This window comes from Rhagoletis zephyria, unplaced genomic scaffold, assembly GCF_001687245.7.
Source record: "Rhagoletis zephyria isolate East Lansing unplaced genomic scaffold, Rhagoletis_zephyria_1.1 Rzeph_scaffold_03271, whole genome shotgun sequence".
NCBI classification, from domain to species: Eukaryota; Metazoa; Arthropoda; class Insecta; order Diptera; family Tephritidae; genus Rhagoletis; species Rhagoletis zephyria.
In genome coordinates, this window is record NW_016160354.1 from 42642 (window position 1) to 66050 (window position 23409).

Consider the following 23409-nt stretch of genomic DNA (forward strand, 5'->3'; position numbering starts at 1 on the left):
CGGTCCAGCTCGCTTAAATCTTAATATTTTTCCGAAATACTTTTGGTGGCAATCTTTCAAAAAATTTTAAAAACCGCATCAAAAATCTCATTATTACGATTCCGTTCAATGTTTTTTTTTATTTTTTTTAAATATTTTTATGTAAATTTTGTAAGCTTAAAGCGTTTTGTTTTTTGAACCAGTTATTTAAGTTTTTCGTAAATCATTCTTTGAAAAAAGTAAAAAACAACATCAAAAATCTAATTATTACGATCAGGGCGGCCAACTATCCTTAGCTATGAAGTGCCATATTGGTGATAAAAAAGTGCCAAAATGTGCCAAATAGAAAAGTAAAAGTGCCAAAAAAAGGTTCCATCCCTGTTAATCCTTCCCATTTAGCAATAAAATAAGAACTACATTTCTAAAACAAAAGTGCAATGCCAAAATTAGATAAACCAGTTGAATAATCTTTAGAAATTAGAAAAGTTTAGTTGAGAAAAAGAACTATTTTTCAAAAGTGCCATTTTGGCACTTTGTGTCAAATTGAAAAATTAAGTGCCATTTGATGTAAAATAGGGCCAAAAATGGCACGGTTTGAGCCAAGATGGCAGCCCTGATTACGATTCCGTTGAAAAGATATTGAAATGTTTTTATGCAGATTTTCTAAGCCTAATCTGTTTTGTCATCTCAGGGGACCTTTTTCAAAAAGTTTTTTAAGAAACTATTTTTAGTCATAAAAAGCCTTATTTTTCGAGGTATTTGCGAATCGGTCTAGCTTGCTTAAATCTTAATATTTTTTCGAAATATTTTGGTGGACGTCTTAGAATANATATTTTTAGTCATAATAAAAAGCTTTATTTTTCGAGGTATTTTCAAATCGGTTCAGCTTGCTTAAATCTTAATATTTTTTCGAAACATTTTGGTGGACGTCTTAGAATATAATAAATTTTGTAATCCCGGCAGAAAAACCGCAACTTTTTTTTGGTGATGCAGCCCAATGTACATACATTAATATTCACAAAAGTCAATATTTACGTAAGTATTAACACAATAACAATACTCATAGATGTTTTGGGGGCAAATGCGGCCACGAGACCAACCAACAGAGATCATATGAGCGCGTTTAGTAAAATGGAATATGGCTATGACGTTGGCGATTGGACGTCATACGACGTCGCCTGCATTGTTTATGAAATTTCCTGTGAAATTTTTGAAATGGTTCACCTTGCGTTGGTTGCGATTTAGATAAACAAATGTTTCATTCGCAGACTTTTGGCGATAAGTTAAAAGCTGCTAGAGGGTCTATGGCTCACGTGAGAAAAGGCACGCTTTCACGCTTGGTGCTTCTATTGTGCCATTTGGAGTCTATAAGTACTTTGGTAACTGTTATTTCATTGTTGTTGCATTTAATTATTTTGAATGGANCCTGTGAAATTTTTGAAATGGTTCACCTTGCGTTGGTTGCGATTTAGATAAACAAATGTTTCATTCGCAGACTTTTGGCGATAAGTTAAAAGCTGCTTGGGTCTATGGCTCACGTGAGAAAAGGCACGCTTTCACGCTTGGTGCTTCTATTGTGCCATTTGGAGTCTATAAGTACTTTGGTAACTGTTATTTCATTGTTGTTGCATTTAATTATTTTGAATGGAATTTTTACTTAGACAGAATGAGTGCAATGAAATTTGTTATCAACATTATCAAATCAAGCGGTCATTTATCAATGTCATGCTAAAAAGTATCGCAAAAAGTTGTTAATCTAAATGTGAGTCAATAAGTTTGCTTGGATGACCACCAAAAACATATCCATACATATATTTATATAAACTACATTCACTAATACAGACACATGTATGTATATGAAGAGTACAAAGTTTTGTTATCATCGCACGATAAGGTATACATACATATGTACCTTAAGTCTATCGACTAAAAAACTCCCAATGCCAAGTAAATTTAAGTAGTTCGATTGGGATTTCTGCGGAAGAGTCGAAGGAGGTTGACTTTAGTAGCATACGAGTAAAAAACTCGTGCATATGCTGCTATTAAATTATTTCGCAAGATAGAACTCTGCCAGGAATCCTTTGCCCATCAGGCAGGTAATAATGATAATAGTTCATTATAGTTGCGTTCCAGATGCTTCACGATTTGCAGGTTTTTACAGGAAGTCGTTCCAGGTGACCACCTCCCATAAGGTTTATTAATGGAGAAAACAGCTGTTCCGGCAAATCGTGAATTTCGTGAATATCGTGAAGCATCTGGAACGCAACTTTTGTGTAGTAAAGTCAGCCTCTCCACTTCAGAAGAGCTGGTTGCGTCCCAGCCTTGACTGTGGGCGAAATTAGTAAAGATGCTCCGAGCTCAGGAAAAGAAAACTTTAAATTTCTTAACCCTTGTGTGCGAAAATTGTAAATGTCGTCTGATCTTGATCAAATTTATTTTACACAATATAGCTATAAAGCTCACCACTCATCTGCATGCAAAATGATTTGGTGAGACTTGAATAATAGTGATTGGAAAAAAACAGTACAACATAAATACCATACCAGAAATTACAGTAAAAAAACTAAAAAAAAAAACATTTAGTTAGGGAAGATTACGCAAACTTCGTCAAGTCGCGTCAGCTAAACCGAACACTTTAAAAATTTTGCAACATCAGTTACTATTAGAGACGAAATCAACACGCGAAGAAACGAGGGTAGGAGAACTAAAACTTTAATTTAACTGTAACAAGAAAGTAAAACAACATCAGACTGATGTACCTGATTACTGGTGAACAAGAGGAGTATTTGCGTAGGAAAACCGGTCAAACCGGTCTTAGGATCAGATTCGTAAAATATTTGCTATAAAGTTTTTGACACAAAAATATGAAAATACGAATTACGTGGATTTTATTTTTATTTTTGGTTGACCATTTCTCGGATTTGCCCATATTTAGTCCGACGAGTCCGGATATGTTCTTCGTTCATTCAGTTTGGCTCTTGTTTGCGAATAATTGCGAATTGTAGTTAATTTCCAGATTAACCTAAAAATATAAGGAAAAAGATGCGGTAAAGTGCGCTAAGGACACAAACGTTCTCGTCAAAGCTGCGTAGAGAGTATTATGTATGGGGTACTTGGGGCTCATTATTTCTGCTTTAACTTCTCAACAATAAATGTAGTTATAAATATTTAAAGGAAATAAACCTTGGAAAGCAAATAAAAATACCAATATTTCAAAAACTTGTATAAAAATTATTAAAATGGAAAATGAAATTTTAATTTTCTAAAAGAAGGCCATTTTAAAAGCAATTCATTTCATTTCGTCGGGAATAAAAAAAAGCGATCAAAACATTGACTGCTGGCAAGTCGACACGGAAAGTGGAGGGGAAGTTTTCATGGCTACCTTTCAATAGATCGGTTATTTAGCTTCAGGAATAGTATGTTTAACTGGACTTTAAGCAAAGTTGGTAAATCTAAATTTTGACCTTTTTTTTATAAAATACTTCTTGTGGGTCGTTGTAATGTTAACACTCAATCAATTTCAATACCGAACGTAAAAATAATTCTATGGAGCTTCTTAGTCCATATACGAATGTACATATTTATCTGGTTTTAGAGAATTTCTNTAATGAAATTTGTTATCAACATTATCAAATAAGCGGTCATTTATCAATGTCATGCTAAAAAGTATCGCAAAAAGTTGTTAATCTAAATGTGAGTCAATAAGTTTGCAGGATGACCACCAAAAACATATGCATACATATATTTATATAAACTACATTCACTAATACATACATACATATGTATATCAAGAGTACAAAGTTTTGTTATCATCGCACGATAAGGTATACATACATATGTACCTACCTTAAGTCTATCGACTAAAAAACTCCCAATGGGATTTCTGCGGAAGAGTCGAAGGAGGTTGACTTTAGTAGCATACGCGTAAAAAACTCGTGCATATGCTGCTATTAAATTATTTCGCCAGATATAACTCTGCCAGGAATCCTTTGCCCATCAAGCCTCATCAAAGAATTCCTTGCAGTTTAGGTAATAATGAGAATAGTTCATTATGCGTAGTAGTAAAGTCAGCCTCTCCACTTTAGAAGAGCTGCTTGCGCCCCAGTCTTGATTGTGGGCGAAATTAGTAAAGAAGCTCCGAGCTCAGGAAAAGAAAACTTTAAATTTCTTAACCCTTGTGTGCGAAAATTGTAAATGTCATCTGATCTTGGTCAAATTTAGTTTACAAAATATAGCTATATTACTAAGCTCACCACTCATCTGCATGCAAAATGATTTGGTGAGTTTTCTAAAAGAAGCCCACTTTAAAAGCAATTCGTTTAAATTTAGTTTTAAATAAGAGAAGTAACCATGTCCAAAAGTTGTTTGTTGAAATAGGTATCTGCTAAAACACAATTACCGAAGAAAAAAGTACAACAATTGAACTCGTCAGGAACAAAAAAAAGCGATCAAAACATTGACTGCTGGTAGGTTGACACGGAAGGTGGAGGGGAAGTTTTCATGGCTCCTTTCAATAGATCGGTTATTTAGCTTTAGGAATAGTATGTTTAACTGGACTTTTAGCAAAAGTTAGTAAATCTGAATTTTGACCTTTTTTTTATAAAAATACTTCTTGTGGGTCATTGTAATGTTAACACTCAATTAATTTCAATACCTAACCTAAAAATATTTCTATGGAGCTCTTAGTCCATATACGAATGTACATATTTATCTGGTTTTAGAGAATTTCTTTTGTGCGGGATCTCCCTGCCGGGTAATTTTAAACATATATTTACTATTACGCTCTAATACGCTCTAAGCAACCGTATTACCAAAGTACATACATACATACATTAATACAGAGATAAGTAAATAAGCAAAGAGTGCGGATCTGACTCTTTAGCTCTTCTGATATTGCTTAGATCAACAGCTTAAACAAATATTTTCGTGCTTGCTAAATATGTAGTAGCTCCTGGCTCACCTACTACGACTCTTAGAGGTTAATTAAATGAATATGTCTCCATCTAGATCATAGCTGGGCAAAACGCTACTCGCGAGTAGCGTCTGCGTCGCAGCGCTTATACGTATACAGAAACGACGCAGCGAATTTCAATTCAGTCTGCTTTCAGATTTCATGAGAGTAACACTATGCTTCGCCGTTGAATATTTTTATTCGTAATTTTAGCGCGTGGTTGCCACCTATATATGTAACAATGCCCAAAATGTCTGAGTATGAGTGCCAATTACAGTTTTTGGTTTTAAAAAAAGCTAATAATGCCCAATGCTTGTTGTGTGGTAATACGACCATTAACCATAAACAAATGAAAAAAACGCTCCACTCAGTGCAATTATAGAAAAGTGCTTCTCAGCGCGACGCACTAGGGCACACATTGCATACTTTATTTTATANAATATTTCAAAAACTTGTATAAAAATTATTAAAATGGAAAATGAAATTTTAATTTTCTAAAAGAAGGCCATTTTAAAAGCAATTCATTTCATTTCGTCGGGAATAAAAAAAAGCGATCAAAACATTGACTGCTGGCAAGTCGACACGGAAAGTGGAGGGGAAGTTTTCATGGCTACCTTTCAATAGATCGGTTATTTAGCTTCAGGAATAGTATGTTTAACTGGACTTTAAGCAAAGTTGGTAAATCTAAATTTTGACCTTTTTTTTATAAAATACTTCTTGTGGGTCGTTGTAATGTTAACACTCAATCAATTTCAATACCGAACGTAAAAATAATTCTATGGAGCTTCTTAGTCCATATACGAATGTACATATTTATCTGGTTTTAGAGAATTTCTTTTGTGCGGGATCTCCCTGCCGGGTAATTTTAAACATATATTTACTATTACGCTCTAAGCAACCGTATTACCAAAGTACATACATACATTAATACAGAGATAAGTACATATGTACATAAGTACTTACACATATTGCAAAGAGTGCGGATCTGACTCTTTAGCTCTTCTGATATTGCTTAGATTAACAGCTTAAACAAATATTTTCGTGCTTGCTAAATATGTAGTAGCTCTTGGCCCACCTACTACGACTGTTAGAGGTTAATTAAATGAATATGTATACATGTAGGTATATTTGTTGAGCTTTTAAATTGGCTTGATCCTTTCATATACATAAATGAATGAATGTTTGTAGCACACACATCTGAAAAGTAGTGTCCAAGGAGCTTTGACATCTGATATTTTAGCTGCCTGCTGTCTCACTTTTTCCTTGCCAAATAATAGAAATGGCATATACAGCTCTACGTATTTTCTTCCATATAAAAAAAAGTCGGCTCATACCTTGTATGGAGAAAAATGCCTAGAGAAAAAAAAAATTATTAAGAATCAACACGATTTCTTTGCCACTACAAATTTGTACATGGTTATACTAAGATAAAATTGGCTATAATATTTTTAAAACTGCATATGAAGAATAAAAAAAAATCTGAGTGAAAAGTTCAAAATTTTGATGAAAACTCGTTAAATTTTCCTTAATTTTGTATATAGTTTGAAACTTTGATTTATATGATTTTGTTTATGGCAAATAAGCTCCTTTGATCTGGTGCTGACATCCTGTTGTCATTTCGTACAAGTTTTATAAAGTTATTGTCATTGTTCTTTCACATACATATGTCATATTCTCAGTCACTCAAATACTTGGTACATATGTATGTATGTAGATACGTAGAGCTTTCTACCTCTTTGTGAAAACGTGGCTTGCGATGAGTGCATTTACAGAATTTTATTGATACATTTGTACGTAATACCTATGTACATACATACATATGTGCATAAGGTACACTGATCCACAGATACCCGAACACTTTTGTTTATTCATGGGCATTAACCCACACGTATGCACAAGCGCCTGTAAGCTGTAAGCCTCGCTCATTCATACTACATATGTATGTATTATGCAAAAACTATGCTCAGCCACCTAAGTGGGTGGTTAAGTCGTTGATAAAGGATGCAGAGTAGTTGTCGGTGTAGGCGATGTCGGTTACAGTTTCGCTATTGCAGATGGTCATTGCGTGAGAATCTCTGCTAATTGTTTTACGCTCCAGCTGCATTGGATCAAATTGCTCAGTTTATATTCGTTCTCAGGCTTATAAGATTGCTCAGGGTGAGAAATGCTGGCTGGATATACTGGCGGCGATTGTGGATGATGGCTTGGTATTGGTAATTTCTGTTGCTGGACGCTTGTATCGTTGGATCATTGGCCGGTTGCGAGTGGCGTACGTGACTCTGGTATTATCAGTGATGTCTGCGGTGTTGTTATGAGCACCGTTGCGGATCTTCAGAAATCGTTCTGTTTCGCTTGCTTGTAGTGTCATCGTAGTCGTTCACGTTATTGTTGGTTAGTAATGTAATATTTTATTTCGCTTGGAGGTAATTTGATTTTTAATGACGCTTTGCTTACTGCAGCCAATATTTTTGTTATTATTATTGTTTTTTTTTTTGTTGCCAGTTCACTGTTTGCCATTTCGCGCTAAACAAGCGAATTTGAAGCAAACACATTTTGGATCCATTCAGTCTTGTGTCATTTTGATGATCATAAATGCTTACAATTACAATAGATTCAATATATATTTTACAACAGCATGCATGTACCGTAAGTATCCGGCTTGCATGCATATGCAAGTACATGTGTACATATGTATGTACTTAAAACATACGATACACAAGTGACGAGCTAAAAAAAATTAGTTAAACTTTTAATTTCTTACACAACAGTTATTTGGTTACGAAACTTCAAATTAAATCTAATTCTAACGATCTGAAATCGGTTTTCAAAATCAGTATACCAAAAATCTAAGCGTGTTGAGAAAAAATCGATCCTCTTGCTCCGCATTGTTCATTCTCCAATTGCGCGTGCATATAACTGGGTTAGACTCTTGGAGCATCTCCAATATTTACGCTGGGTTCGTTGGTGTCCAATCTCCCTCTATTTTGTTAAGGGATACCTCGATCACTGTCTTGCGATCACAGCAAAGTACCAAGTCTAGATGCTTTGTCACTGATTGGTGCCGTTACTGGTACTTCCTGCACCACTCGTTGGCACCTACCAATCTGTGCTTTTCTGTACGATTCGAAGTCAAAATCCAGAATTATTAGTGTCGTGTGTAGTAGTGATTAGTACGTCGGATTTAGACGGTGGCTTTGGAGACGTTTACTCTGTGGAAGTTCTTAGTACTATTGCGGGCCATCAAGCATGACACAGCAATCTGAACCGAAGCTGTTGGCTGGGCGGTGAGATGACTGCTCGAGGGAAAAAACGACCTCCCGGTTCATTAAACTTTTGTGAAAGGAACTAGTCGTTGAAGTGTTGGTGGTGACTGTGGGAAAACTGCTGCATACCTTTGTTGTTTGCTTTCTCTGCCGTAGAAAGCAAACAGGAAAGGGGTTTGAACAGGAAGATGTATGCATATGTTACTTAGGTTACTTGGAATAAAAAATTAGAAGAGATTTTATTTTTTTTTATTTCTTTAACCTTCAATAGGGCGCATAAAAAACTAAAAACCGAGATTCACTACATTTGTATAAATAACTAAGAAGTATTGTCACACGGTGTGGTAGAAGGCATGCTTATCGAATTTGGCAAAAAAGAACTTTTTCTTCTGAATTAAAAAAAGACAATTAACAGGCTAACCTAATATTCGCGGCTTGCGTTTTGGTACGCATGCCGTCGAATTAGTTTTTTTGCGTCACCCGAAATTGACTTGCATGCGTTTGCATTTGATTTCATTGAGCGAAACGTCAAATCAAAATGTCACGCAGAACAAAAATTGGAAATTGAGTTAGCTTCATACGCACGCCGTTCAATTTCGGTTGATCTCATACAAGTTGCATGTGCATGAGAAATATTTGAAATCAAATTTGTTTGAATGAATGTAAATGAAATTGGGCATTTGAAAACACATTTACATACCTTTGATTGTAGCTGAACTTGCAGAGGTTCTGTCTGTTGTTGGTTAGATTCCCAAAATGTTAAAACGTTAACACAAATTTTAGTTTTGTATTACCAAACTATGAAAAAGCTCTGCGAAGTGCAGAATGAAAGCGTATTTAAACGAAAAACCAGCCAAGCGAAAATCTATTTAAAGTAAACAAGCCCCCCGCTGCATCCCTATTTCGGTAGTTCCGAACTAGTTCAAAATTCGCCAGATAAAATCTAGTTTGTTCTGCATCCCTTTTTCTATAGTTTCGAACCAGTTCTAAATTCGTCATTTTAGATATAGATATCTAAAAATAAAAATGTTTTTTAAAAGTACCACATCTCTCTGCTTTTGAACTGGTGGCGATCTAGTTACTATCGGCCTGGTTCGGTTTTGGCGATAAAGATCTAGTACGGAACTACAAATTTAGTTCACCAGTTCGGAGTTTCCCTACAGGGTTTGCATGTTCATACGTATGTATGTACATATGAACATTAAGGTAGGCTGAAAATCACATTCTATAAAAAGTCGATTGCATTAATATTCAAATGCCTCCATATCTGAAGAATAAATTAAGTTGAAGTATTTTTTCATACTTTTTCAAATTTTTTTTCTAACTATACGCAAACTTGCCAAAAATGCGGCACACCGCCAACAGTCGTGGGTTTGACAGCATTTTTAGCGATTTGCGCTCTTTCATTTGGTAGTAACTCCTTGCAATTTTTATTTCTGAAAGTGGTTTCTGCGACTTTACAAAAACGGGATATCTTGGTATTTATAAGAGAAAGTACACTTTCGCTTTCGCAGCGAAATGCATACAAAAAGCGGTTGCATTGCTATGTTTAACCGCACTTTATCATATATGTATGTATGTATATGTATTTAAGCATGTATGAATGATGTATATGAGTTACATACATATGTACATATGTATATCTCAACAAATACTTATGTATGGATGTACATATGTATATAGTCATACATATGTATGTGCATATAGAGCATGTTTCATGTTACTGTATGAAAATTCTTGAATTTTTAAGGAAAATTAAACTTTAATTATATTACTGAAAAATCTAAAGAAATTTTCCATCATCCATCAATTAGCATTTGTTTGCATTATTTTATTTTATTTTTGTATCTAAACATTCGGCTTGAAACTTTAAAGGAATTATGTATACATAGCATCTGCTCGATCGTTATGTAAATTTAATTGCGTGTTAATTTTGGTGTTATTGCGAATACATGTCTGTTAGAACATGAGTTGCATTCGCAATCTGAGATGAGCTTGCAATTGCTGCGCAACAAGATGTAAATATTTTCGTTTACAATCCCATACGCAAGCGCTGACTGGCAACTTTCGAAGCCTACCAATTTCAATTAAGTTATGCAAATATTTATTTGTTTTGCCCATATAAGTATGTACGTATTGATATTTTGTTTATTCAGAACTCAAAGGGAAGTCTTCTAAATAGGGAGCAAATTTCTGCATTCTCTGCAATTCCGCGGCAAAATTTTAATAAACGCAGTTTTCGCTTCTTTTTTATTTAATCATCTACATATATCCGAGTCGAAGGATCCATACGCATGATGGCAAATGTGGTTGATTATGTCGATGCCAGTGGCGAATCGAAGGCGGCCTGTATACAGCTCGTGCAGAACGCCACCTCATCTTCTTCTTCGGTACTCGTCACGCGCGTCAACACTGGCCAATAAAACAAGTGGCACAAAAGAGTGATCAAAATTACGTACAGTTATGAAGCTGGTTGTTGTTGTGGTTGCAACAGCATACAAATTCCCCAAATAGTTCTTGGGGAGTATTCCTGTGGTGACAGTCCTTGGCTAGATATAAATCTGGATCATTCCGGTTACGTAGACCCGATAGTCGTGAAGCGGATGTGATACCTATTGCTCAAAACAACCTCCCCTTGAAATTCATACCTGACTATAGCAAGCTTAGAATGAAAAAATCGAAAAAATATAATCAACAGCATCGCTATTCATATGTACATTAGGGTGGTCGAAAAATACGTAGAAAAATCAGATTTTTTCGTATTTTCTGTAGAATCGCTATAAAATCGTTAAAAATACATAAATATTTTTTGATCGAATAAAAATATTTCTCTCCAGAAATGTTCAAAAATTAAAATTATGAGGGATATTTAACTTTAAAAATTAACCAACTATTTTTTTTTAACATGCCTGATGTATTTACTATTACATTAAATAACAACGTTTTTATATAGGAAATTTGATTATCGGTCATGAAAAAGTTGTTACCAAAATATTTTCAGTTCAATATGCAGGGAAATAATCTTAATCGAGCTAAAAATATTTGTTTTTAACGGTGTAAAATACATATACATATGTAAAGTTTCAAAGCCCCGACGGCACTGTTTAATATTAATCGATTTCAAAATACAAAAATACAGTTCTCGTTTTGATCTACCCTTATGTGCAGATGTAAATATGTATATACAAATCTTTTAGTTCAACTAATAATTTGACATATGTATGTACTTGCAGGTGTACGCCAGCTTATTTAAGCCACTCCGCGTGACGAGGCATCAATTCAAAAAGATATTGAATTGTATGAAACTAATACGATCGTTGAAGTACCAGGAGGTGTATGCACAGGAGAAAGTTACCAAAGTTGATAGCTTATCACTCGTACTGTCTGGGAAGTAAGTAAAAATAGTTTACATAAATACATAAGTATGTACAATAAGGTGGTCCTTAAATGTAGGAAGCAAATTTTTACATCAGATTTCCTAAGCCTTAACCCCTACTTCGATGCTACTATTGTCGAAGATATCACATATAAATTTTGGTCCCGATTGGAGACGGTTGAGGCGTGTCGCACAGGGGGCAAAGTTCAGATTACCCTATGAAGACGTCTTAACCGACTCCGATCGAGACCAAAATATATATGTGATATACTCGACATTATTAGTATCTATTTTGGCGATTTTGTGACACGCCTTAACCGGCTCCAATCGGGACCAAAATTTATATGTAATATCTATGACCGTGGTATTACTGATTGAGAGGGTGAGACAGAAAAAAACCGTTAGTTTAATTTTTTAAGAACCACCTTAATGTACAATATGAGTCCTAGAGTAGACGTAGATGTATGTAGTTTTCGCTCATTTACCGAACAAACATTTAGTTTAGAGCACGATTAGAAAACCCGATATCGAGAAAAAGTTTAAATATCTAATCGCCTTCTAACGTTGAATTCTAATTGGTTTCTAATGTTTTATGTTTTTCTAATCATTCCTTAATCGAATTCTAACATAGTTATTTATCCTGATTTGCGATTCAAGGAACTTTAAAAAAGAAAACACGTTAGAATTCTTATGTAGAATCAGTTCTAACTGTATATATATATATATATATAGTACTTATATTTATAAATAATGTTTCACATTTTCCTTTTCAGATTGGTTGTATCACAGAACCAAAGAGCTTTGCATATAGTATTTCCTCATCAGTTCCTAGATTCGCCCGAATGGTTTGGAGTCTCTACTGACGATTATTTTCAAGTATGTACTTAAATAGGATTAAGAAGGATTTTTGGATTTGCATCCCTCCTTTACACACTTTTATTTCTAAATCTTCACAGGTATCTATAATGGCTATGGAAGAGTCACGTGTTCTTATTTGGCATCGTGACAAATTAAAATTATCTATAATGGCCGAACCGTTTTTACAATCGGTCTTCGATCATATTTTGGGGCGGGATGTCGTTAAAAAGCTAATGCAAGTAACTCAGGTTGGTGCCATAACTGTGCTGCTACTATATACTATATACTTCATTTGTCTTCCACTTGATGCTAGGTGAGTGAGTCTATAGCAAGTAACGGGTTTTTGCCAACGGCCAATTATGACGATGCAGAAGACAAACCAATGTTGATTATGAAGAAAAATGTGGAAGGTCATGGACTAACGGCATTAATAAATCGCCAACTTCAAGGTGAGTTTCCGAATGATATACATACATACATATGTACCTACTACCTAAATAGATATTTTGTTTTTGTTTGTGTGTTGTGTGAAAAAGGTAGAAATCTAGATTTATAGGTCGATAAGTACGTTATGGAAACAGGGGATATTAAGTGGAGAATGTAAATTTGGAAAACTGCATATTTAATGAGACATCTGTTGGTCAATACATACTAATACTCGTACATAAAATCATACTATTTAACATAGCGTTACTAACCGTAGATTGGGTAGTGTATTTCGAATGCTAAGAAGTTTTAATTGTTTATCTTCGTACTGGCAGAACGTTACTAACTACTTAAGGATACATGTGTATATGTATGTGTATGTAGTTGGTTGTTGTCAATACTGAATGCCTTTTATGGATTTCTAAAAGTTAGTATTGTTTTATTAATATACATATTTAACGGTATGGCCAAACAAATTTTTTTTCGTGTATACATACATACTTGTACATACATATTTACATACAAGGTTTGTAAATTATGTGCATATAAAGCACCTCTGTAAATAAAGTTTTTTATTTTCTTATTTTAATTGTAAGCGGGTAGATAGACAAACATACATATCGTTACCTTAATGTAGAAAGACCCTATCTAAATTCGCTGCTGAAATGCAACTAAAATTTTTTAGTACATTACGAACCTCCTAAATATATTTTTAGCCGTTTCAAGTTTACGATATACGACACTTACGACACCGTTGTGAATACCCCAAATGTATATTAACATAACTTAACAGTGAAATGCGCGCGGACCTTTACACGTTGGCGATGGCGAATACCGCAGACGATTTAACGATGGGCTGTATGATCTTTACAACGATATATGTGGACATAGTGCAAGCGAATTTGGACTCGGGCAAAATCGTTTAGGCGATTACAGCGCCAATAAAGAAGAAGAAGAATAGTGAAATACTCAAATAACTCTGTTCAGAAAACCGGTTGTACGAGTATTACATGTGGCAATTGAAATAAGAAATAGTTTTTGACATAAAGAAAGAAATGTTATTAAAACTTTCGGGGACAATCTTGAATAATCATTATTAGTTTAAAAAATATTAAGGTAGGTAGTAGGGTGGTCCTTAAGAAATCAACTTCTACGAAAGTTTCAAAAATTTTAAATAATTTTTAGGGCTCGTTACCAAGACTAAAAAAATTTAAATCCAATAAATTTGAGATATTCGGGCATGTGCTGCAAATCGTACGAATTGAAATCAGCGATTTGCAAAACCTACTATGGAGTTTTCTTAACAAAAAGGCAAAATATGGCACTGAATCGATGGATATGACGTAAATGATGTGTTTCTCGCCATTTCCATTTGAAATATTTATTACCTTACAAATATTCAAAAAGAGTTTGCAAATCGCACCGATTACAAATCGCACCGATTTCAAATCGTACGTTTTGCAGCACATGCCTGATAATTGAAAACTATTCGCGTAATTTAATTAATCGCCAGATCAATTCTTTTAATATTAAGCTCAAAAGACTGTATTTTTTAGTACTTTTCGGCAAAAGTGCAGTATTTTTCAAATTTTTCTCAAGTACTAAGTAACACCAGCTTACAAATTATTAACTTGAAAAATACCAAGAAACATTTTATATGGGTAGTTAGTACGGACTGTCTCAGCCCAAAACGCATTTACAATTTTTTTGTTCTTATTTTCTAAATTTTTTGTGGAAGTCCTTATTTTGCACATAGAACAAAGTAAAGCGGTGCCCCATACAAAATTTAGTAGGTTGTCATAGAAAAGAGGCGTTTGCTCTTCTTGCGCCTATTTTTTAGTCTAAAGATCTAAAGTAAAGTATTTTCTTAAAATTGTCACGATATGTGCACGTGGAAGTATATTTTTTCAGTTTTTTTTTGAGCAAGGCATATTTAATATTTTGAAATTATTATAACTATAATTATAAGTAAACGTATTTCTGTGGATGTATGTATGTATTTATGTATATTTTGGAATATCACGTTCTTCCTGAAAATGATCGATATACATATGTACATACTAGCGTGTGCCGAAAATCCGCTTTTTTAGAATTTTGATTGGTAATAGCAAAAATATGAATCATTATGCTCTAAAAAAATATCTGTGTGAAATGTGAAAATTTTTGGTCAATATCTTAGGCTCGCCCAAGTCCATCAAAGTTCAAGTACTAATTTTATTTTTTTTTTTTAACAAATTCGATTCTCTACAAAAAAGGTCCGTATACCAAATTATGTAGGACCAATACTTTAGAAGATTATTGCAATTATAGTAAATAAATGTTTTAATTAATTTATTTATTAATTTTTATTTTTTGAACATATTAACTTTGATGGACTTGGGTGAGCCTAAGATATTGACCAAAAAATTTCAAATTTCACACAGATTTTTTTTAAAGCTAATGAACCATATTTTTGCTATTACTAATCAAAATTCTAATAAAGCGGATTTTCTGGTCCACGCTAATACATACATATATTAATTTGAAATTTTTTTCATTTATTAAGTACCTGTAAGTTGGTGAAGATAATATGTATTTCGTTTTACATTATACTCGTACATATGTACATACCTATATGTAGTGTATACGCATCTGAATATTTTATAGATATTATTTGTGCACATAATAGACGCGTATATGTCATATGTATATTTTTAAACGCAAAATAATACAAAATTTTAAGTTTCGTCTTGCTGGATTTTTGCAATCATTTGAGCTTACGTACTCATCACTTAACCATACACTTAGAATATATGCACCTTGGACCCTACCATCTTACTAGCAAACAAAAAAATTTCGCCGTACACCCCTGAGTCTAGGGAAGTTTTGTCGGGCAATTTAAAATTTTTATTTTTTTTTTTTTACTTTTTTACAGAACTCGGTAGTTCTACTGGAATAATCGAAATACTTACTTAGCAAAAGTTTAACGATTTTTGGAGAGCTTTAATTTACTGACATTAGGGTGGTACGTTAGGCTGGTAAGAACTGAGGTCTGGTGGGTGCCTACAAAAACGGGTACTTGAGGTCAATGAGCTTTGGGGGAAAAATTGTCTCCTCGCGACACGAACATCGATATTGTACTTATTATACTTTAAAAATTTTAAAATTTTTTTTTATGTTTTTCCAAATTACCTTGCACAAGTACTTTAAACTCAGGGGTCTGCGCTAAACATTTTCCTGGTATGGTCCAATGTACATATGGATGTACATACATATGTAAATATGCAAAAATAACCATTTTCATTTGAGTATGCGTGCACATAAAGCTGTATGTTTATTTATGCAAATACATATATGATTTTACTTGTACTCGTATCCTATATTTTTGTTATTTATTCTTTATGTTGTTGTTCTTTTTTTAGAAGAGCATGTACCATTACTTGGCCGTACCTATAACACCAAAACAATGCGTTTGGTGACTAATCCACCAGTGCAAGCGACAAGCGAAAAAATCCCATACCCATCTGCTGGCCATACAAATTCCGCACGCAAAGAGTTAACGTCTCCATGCTAACTGAAAATGAATGACTGAGGCTAAGCGAGCGATATAAAATCGCAAAATCGTAAGCGCAGGCAAAAAACGCGGCCTCAGGTGCAGGTGCAAACGCAAATGACGCTAAACTTAACGGTACAGTCATTTGACTGCATTCACGCCCAATGCCGCCCACACGCCACCAACGCTTCCACCACCGTCCCCCAGATACACAGATACCCGAAAATGCCATCATACTCATACTTACTTACTTACGTACATATTTATGCATAACTAACATTCATCTAAACACATAACAGCTTTTTTATAAGTTTATAAACCAACATTCAAAGTTCTAAATGTTTTATATAAATATAAATACATACATGTGTATGTATGTATGTACGGTCATACATGTTGTATGTTAGTTCATTTACAAATATGTGCATACATATATATTGTGTATTTATATTTAAAAAAAAAAATAAACCAATTCCTAATTTTTCTAAACCTCTTTCATTAAAATTTATTTATTATTGCACTGTAAAACATGTTTTTAATTATATGTACATATATGTATGTAAAACCACCATTCTGAAGACGACATCTAAGATCAATCTGAAAAGTGCTCATTAAACGAAATGTATTTTTATTTATTAATCAATTAAAATTTAGACATTTGTATTTAAATTATATATGTACTATGTACTTGTACCAAAAAGAAAGAGAAGCAAAGCTAATCCTATGACAAAGTGTAATTACAAACTAAAATTTAGTATAAATTTGTGTATTTGTGTAAGCTAATGTGAATAAAAAAAAAGTTTATACAAAGCATTTACAATTGGATACTAAATATTAAGGGGAGGGAAACTAAAGCGCTATTTTACGAGCCGCATTTAACAAGGCTGATTCCGCAGTTGCACATTTTTACATTTGTATGCGCATGTGCAAATAGCATACATACCCTGCAGCAATAAGGCGGCCAATTTTCCGTTAAGGACTAGTACTTCACTGGTTAAAATTTGACTGGTCAGAATTGGACATTTGCTTGCATCGAAAATGTCAGCCTTCGACCAGTCCCCAAGGTACCGGTCTAGAGATAGACGAAAAGTACAGTTTGGCAGTGACAGGGTGGTGTTGTCTTGCTATTCAATAACAAAATTTAAAGAACACCACCCTGTAAATGTCCCAATAGCTTGGTCTGGTCTTGATGAAAAGTGAACATTTGAACACACATTTAGATGCGTGGCTGTAGCTCAGTGCGCAGAGATGCTTGCCACTATTTGTTAGCTTTCAGGAGGGTCCGGGTTCTCAAATGCCGTCAGAAGCAACATGGTTATAAAATGATAATTTTTTTTTTTGTGTTTCCAAATTATGAAAAAGAATCTGCGAAGTGCAGAACGCAATCTTACTCCAACGAAAAAAATCTCCAAAATTGGACTAAACCAGGACTATCTTACGGTCAGTGTTGATTGGACCGGTCCTTTTCCAATGACACGCCAATGCTAAAAATGGCAGGGGAATTATGAGGGATTAGTGCTGGTAACAATAGGGACTATCTGAGGGCTAACCTGGGGTGAGTCTGAATTGCTGCAGGGTACATATATATGTATATATAGTTTTTAAGTAGGTATGTCGTTGGAAATTCTGCTAAATTGAAGAGTACTATCATAAATTGGCTGAACATGGAGCGTTGCACTTAATCGTACGTCAGGAATTATAGAATTGGGGTAATTTTATCAGACTTCATAGCTTCACCTTAAACATGATCAGCAATAAAATCGAGGCTTTAATTATTCAGTTTATATGAAATGTCATACAGCCGTTATAAAAGCGCCAATTTCTGCTATCACTCAAGGGAAGTCTGAAATACATATCGCTAATTTGCTGTAAGAGCGTCAAACGGCATTGAAGTTTACAGTTTTTCTTTAAGTGTGCTACTGCATACTTAACTCAAAATAATTTTGTTTGGATTATGACGCTCTTGTAGCAAATGATGTGTATGTAACAGGGAAAGTTAAAAGCGACCTAAGGCTCGAATATAAGTTTTTGTGAAAAGAGACTTTAAAGTATGACTAGGGGTTGTAATTGATTAAAAAATATGAATATCCAGATACCCGGATATTTAGCGGATATCCAGATAATAAAATTAACGGATATTAACCGGATATCTGGATTTGATCCAAATACATGGATATCCGAATATACGGATAGTCCCAACCCTACTGTAAATGAAAGTGTCCATCTTTGAAGGGAATTCGCGAAAAAAACAGAGACGTAAAATACTCGTTACATTTTTTTTAAATTTTATTTAAAAACTCAAGAAGTTCTAAGCGTCACAAAAAACTCGCGATCACACCCAGATATGTTTCTATCAAAGATTTATATTTTTTGAATTAAAAAAAAAAAAATTAAAAGAAAAAAATAATAATAATACGTAGTCAAATTTAAAAAAGTCGCGTAACATGGAATTCCACAAGTGTGAACCCAGTTGAGTAACAGAAAACTGTACACCAAAGTCGCAAATACACCCGCAAAATCTGTGTTTACGATCAAAAAACCGTATTTCGGAGGTCTCATACTTTGAGTTTTATTTTTATCACTTAATAGTAATGGTGAACATCAATAATCTGACATTTTGACGATTTTATTTATGTATATTTTCTAAATTTCCACCGAAATATTTAACTTTTCAATTCGATTTCTTAGACAGATTTTGAGTCAGCAGTTTTGTTAAATTTTAGTACTATAAAGTGAAAGTTTCAAGTCACTAAAAATTAGCATTGATTTTTGAGATTTTTTTTTTTTCATTTTCTCTTATATAACGAATGAACTAGGGATGCCAAAAAATATGCCCGGGATTTCGGGATATTTTTTCAGTAATAAATCCCGGGATCCACATTGAGATATAACGAGTAAAAATTCTATATCTGAAAGCTATTTAAAATTTACGATAAACTGATTCTAAAACTCACATATTCATTAATACAGACAAATCATAAAGTAATACAGTTTTTAAATTGTATTTGAAAAGCTCAACGCATACAACACAAACAACAATGTAAATACCAGGTACTTTTGAAAGTAATGATTAGTAAAAAAAAACATTAAACAAAAATATACAAAAACGAATTCTCTGAACATGTTTATTCTACTCCAGATAGAAATGGCGAATTTTTTTGCCATAAGTCTGCTTAGGTTAAGTGTGAAAAACATTGCATTTGACAATGAGTAATGATTTTGGTAAGTGATTTTTTGCGTACAATTTTCTATACATATGTACAAATTTATGTACCTACGAGCTACATATGAATGTATGTATGTAGAAATGTAGTCAGTTAGTAGTTTAACATAAAATGTTGTTATTCTTTGAATGATGCGGTTGCAAGTTGTGCTGTATGCTAGAACATTTAAATTTATATTTATTTTTTCTTAATTTTTATATGTATATTTTTCTCTTGTTGCCGTTTCTTTTTTCCAACAAAACAACTGTTGCGTTAATAATCCAACTTTTTGTGGCGAAAAGCAGCCATACCGAGGATATCGAGATACTATGATTGTGGTAAGTTAAATTTGTATTTACATGCATGTAGAGCGGTAATTTCTGAAAGCGCGTATGAACATACATACATGCATTTATATGCAACTGCATATCCTCACAATCAATGCAAAAAGCCCCCTATTTGACAAATTTCAGTTTTCGCCATGATATGGTAGCACATAAACTGATTGTAAAACAAAACGCATTTCCAAAAACCTTTTAAATGGGACTGTATGCATTGATGACGACTATATGTAAATGGGGCATTCCAGCCCAACACGCACACCACTTGGCTTTTGCATGTCCGATTTTTATTTTTTATGTTATGGTACCAATTGAGAGAGGCCTCCCTAATTTTTCCATTTCTTTTCGTCCAGCCGTTTTCGAGATATCGATTTTTGAAAATAACGTGCTGTTTTTTAAATGCCCACAACTTTGCTAAAAGTTAGCGGATTAGGTACTTTTTTTTCGAAATTTTGAAAACACTTTTGGAAAATGAAATCGAAAAAAATTTTCAAACCCTCATTTCTAAAAAAATATTCAAACCCGTATAAAATTCTGATTTTCAAAAAAGCACGTGCGTACTAATTGAATTCCTTGAAACTTTTTTTTTTTAAAAACTCACTAATTCCGCAACTTATAAGTCTGGTCGGCTAATAGGATAACGGTGAGATCTATATATTATCTATTAAGCACTACCCTGCGACTTGTCACTTTCGCGAAATCGATTTATAAATTCAATCATATTTTTTTGTATGAAATATGAGCCAAGTGGTGTCCGCTGCCAATGCGCCCTTTGTCTGAATAAATATAAATATATGTGTAGTATATATTTAATTAACAAGTATATAATGTGTGTATTTCATGTAATATAATTGTAAATGGACAAATAAATGCAAACCTTTAGACCGATAATAATGCAATTATTTTTCCCTAGATATTGTATTGTATATTGTGAGTGCATGTTTTGCTAAATTTGCATTGATTTTTTTTTTTTGCATGAATGCGGATATTTCCTTTTTAAAAGCTTTTATTTGACTTGCTCTGTATTTTTAGTTTTATGTACTCTCATAATTGTGGAGTCATTTTCACTGCATGCAACAATCACAAACAGCGACACTTGGTTTAGCAAACATACATACATATAGACAGGACTGTCTCTTGACAAGCCCCTAATAACGCCCAGTTTTTCAGTGCAAGTTTAAACTTAGATCACGTATGTAGGTTGGCTAACATTAATTTAAACCAACCAGCTCGAGCGTTAAAAAATTTTCCCAGCACGAATTTGCAAGCAGGATTGTAGCACACGGTTGCATTTTTGTCAACAATAATTTGAATCAACAAGTTTGTTAAATTTAAAAATGAACAATCTTGTTGCGATTTACTAATGAAAATAATATGTAAATATTTGTTTATTCAATTAATTTAATTAATTCCAAACATTTGAACGATACTCAGCTGAAAAAGCTGTATTCGTAATCGCAACGCAGTCAACACCACTGTCGATATAGGAAATCCGGCAGTGACTTCCACAAAGAAATTAAAGCGTATGTTGAAGAAAGTCAGAATAAGAAGAAATATACGTATAGGTCCTGTTTTGTTTTCCACCTGAAATAATTTAAAAAATTTATTATGCTCGAAATACAACTGTGGATGCTAGCTGGCAGTGAAGCTTGCAAATGTTTGCTAATTCTTTTTCGCGCAAAACTTAGTAAGTTTCTCGATTTGGGAGAGAGTAAGATTACTTATTCTCTGAATTTTGTTACTGGCTAATTCTTACTGGCTTTTGTATAGCGAACAGAACTATGTATATGAGTTTAATACCACTGATAGGCTGGTGATAGCATTAGTTGCGATCCCATACGAGTCCGGACTAGTCAGAAATAGTCAGAATCAGTCAGATTTTACTGGAAATCGATCCCCCCGTACTCGGTTCTTTGACTATTGAGTGGACTAAAAGGAGAGTAAATAAGGTACTCTCTCTGTCAGAAGTTACCAGTTTTAGTCCGTAGATTTTTTGCTGGTCAATTCTGGTAAATGTGCCAAACGATCAGCTGTAGTGTGTTTGCTAATTTATGTTGAAAAGTAAATATTTAATTACTTGTTTAAGTGGATTCTAATGAATTTGAAAGTATTTTTGGTTATTTACATGTGTGAGCTGAGTGTGTTTACATACAAAATAAGCAAATATTTACAATCAAAATTTGGAGGTTATGTTGAAGTTGACAGAGGTTAAAATTTTTTAGTAGAAAGCGATCCCGTACTTTTCATTGTTATTCTCTCGCTCTGAGCGAATTTTCATTTTTTTTTTACAGTTTTACTAGTTTTAGTCCGAAGAATACGGGGAGGCACCTACTGCTAGTGAACAAAGAATAATATGCGTACCACGTACTTTTAGTTTATTTTCAAAAAAATAAAATAAAATAAAAAGGCTAACTTTATAAAAGCAAATTTTGAAAAATTTAATAAAACTACTACAGTAAATTTTAACATTCACATATCCAATTGAAAATTAAATTAAGCATAAACTCCACTAATTTAGTTATTTTATTGCAAATTTTTAAGTGCAATGAGATTTGCGGTAGTGCATACCTGCCGATAGGTCAAAACCATATGTAAAGTCCTTTAGCTCGTTAGCCAAACTTTATGCCGTTAAACCACTTACATTTGGTTTTGGCTGGAGGACATGTATAGTAAGGCGTATCACGAAAAAAAGTTTAGTGTGTGTCAGTTTTATTTGAGTACTTATGTCGCAAAAAATTTTGAGTGTAATTTTTTTTTTATGCACCNTTTTTTTATTTTTATGTCACCGAGAAGGCTTCGCTCAGGATTATAATTGAATAAAGCCTAACCCTTTTAAGCAAGGGCGTGCTCGTTTTTTGAGAGCTTTAGGTTTATAGCATAAAAATAAAAATCTCGGGATATTAATTCCAAAATTAGGGAAGGCATAAATTAAAACGGGTTTGAAGGCCAAAACTGTTAATTGGTCAATTATATAGGTTTTTAGCGGGCGCCCAAACAATTTTTTTTTAATACGTAAAATTTTCTCTCGACATAAGTGTTTAAATAAAACTGACACACGCTAAACTTTTTTCTTTCATATATCGTGATACGGCTTAATGTATAGGTATATCATAACCAAATATTACTAAAATCGGGAGCATTAACTTTTTTTACCTGTTCGCTTCACGTGTAATATTCCACAAGCTTAATTTTCGAATCTATTATCGTCTTATGCATAACTACTACATATATGTAGAAATGTAAAATGTTATTAATGTTTGTTATTTAATTTGATACAAAATTACTACTTTTTAGCGGGCGATCCCAACTCCTGGCGATTGGGCAGAATAGATGAGACTGATCACGAGACGGCTGTGTGAGTGTAGCATATATGGCGTAGGTGTAAATATCGTTATTACGAGCAAAAGCAGAACAGTACAACTGCCCGGCCTGCGCTGGAGGGGGGAGGTTAGCGATAGAGCGCCCACGAATTGTCACCGC

At 33.7% G+C, this 23409-nt stretch overlaps 1 protein-coding gene and 1 long non-coding RNA gene across 9 annotated transcripts in view; both read left to right on the forward strand.

Moving 5' to 3' along the window:
* Window positions 1–9894, forward strand: part of LOC108368718 (uncharacterized) — a 25796-nt gene extending 15902 nt beyond the window's left edge. The window contains exon 3 of the long non-coding RNA XR_001848410.1: window positions 9877–9894. This is a non-coding gene — a long non-coding RNA (uncharacterized LOC108368718). The remainder of the gene's footprint in view (window positions 1–9876) is intronic.
* The window catches only part of bves (popeye domain cAMP effector bves), a 49194-nt gene extending 25826 nt beyond the window's left edge, over window positions 1–23368 (forward strand). For 7 of the 8 annotated variants that reach the window (XM_017623623.1, XM_017623619.1, XM_017623620.1 and 4 more), the window contains 5 exons: window positions 11427–11584; window positions 12343–12445; window positions 12526–12675; window positions 12741–12876; window positions 16255–16837. In XM_017623623.1, the coding sequence (XP_017479112.1) occupies window positions 11427–11584; window positions 12343–12445; window positions 12526–12675; window positions 12741–12876; window positions 16255–16406 (699 nt within the window). In that variant the 3' untranslated portion in view covers window positions 16407–16837. Of the gene's footprint in view, window positions 1–11426; window positions 11585–12342; window positions 12446–12525; window positions 12676–12740; window positions 12877–16254; window positions 16838–19893; window positions 19927–23223 lie in introns of those variants that run through there. The other variant, XM_017623627.1, reaches the window with a different exon arrangement.
* The last annotated feature ends 41 nt before the right edge of the window (window positions 23369–23409 follow it).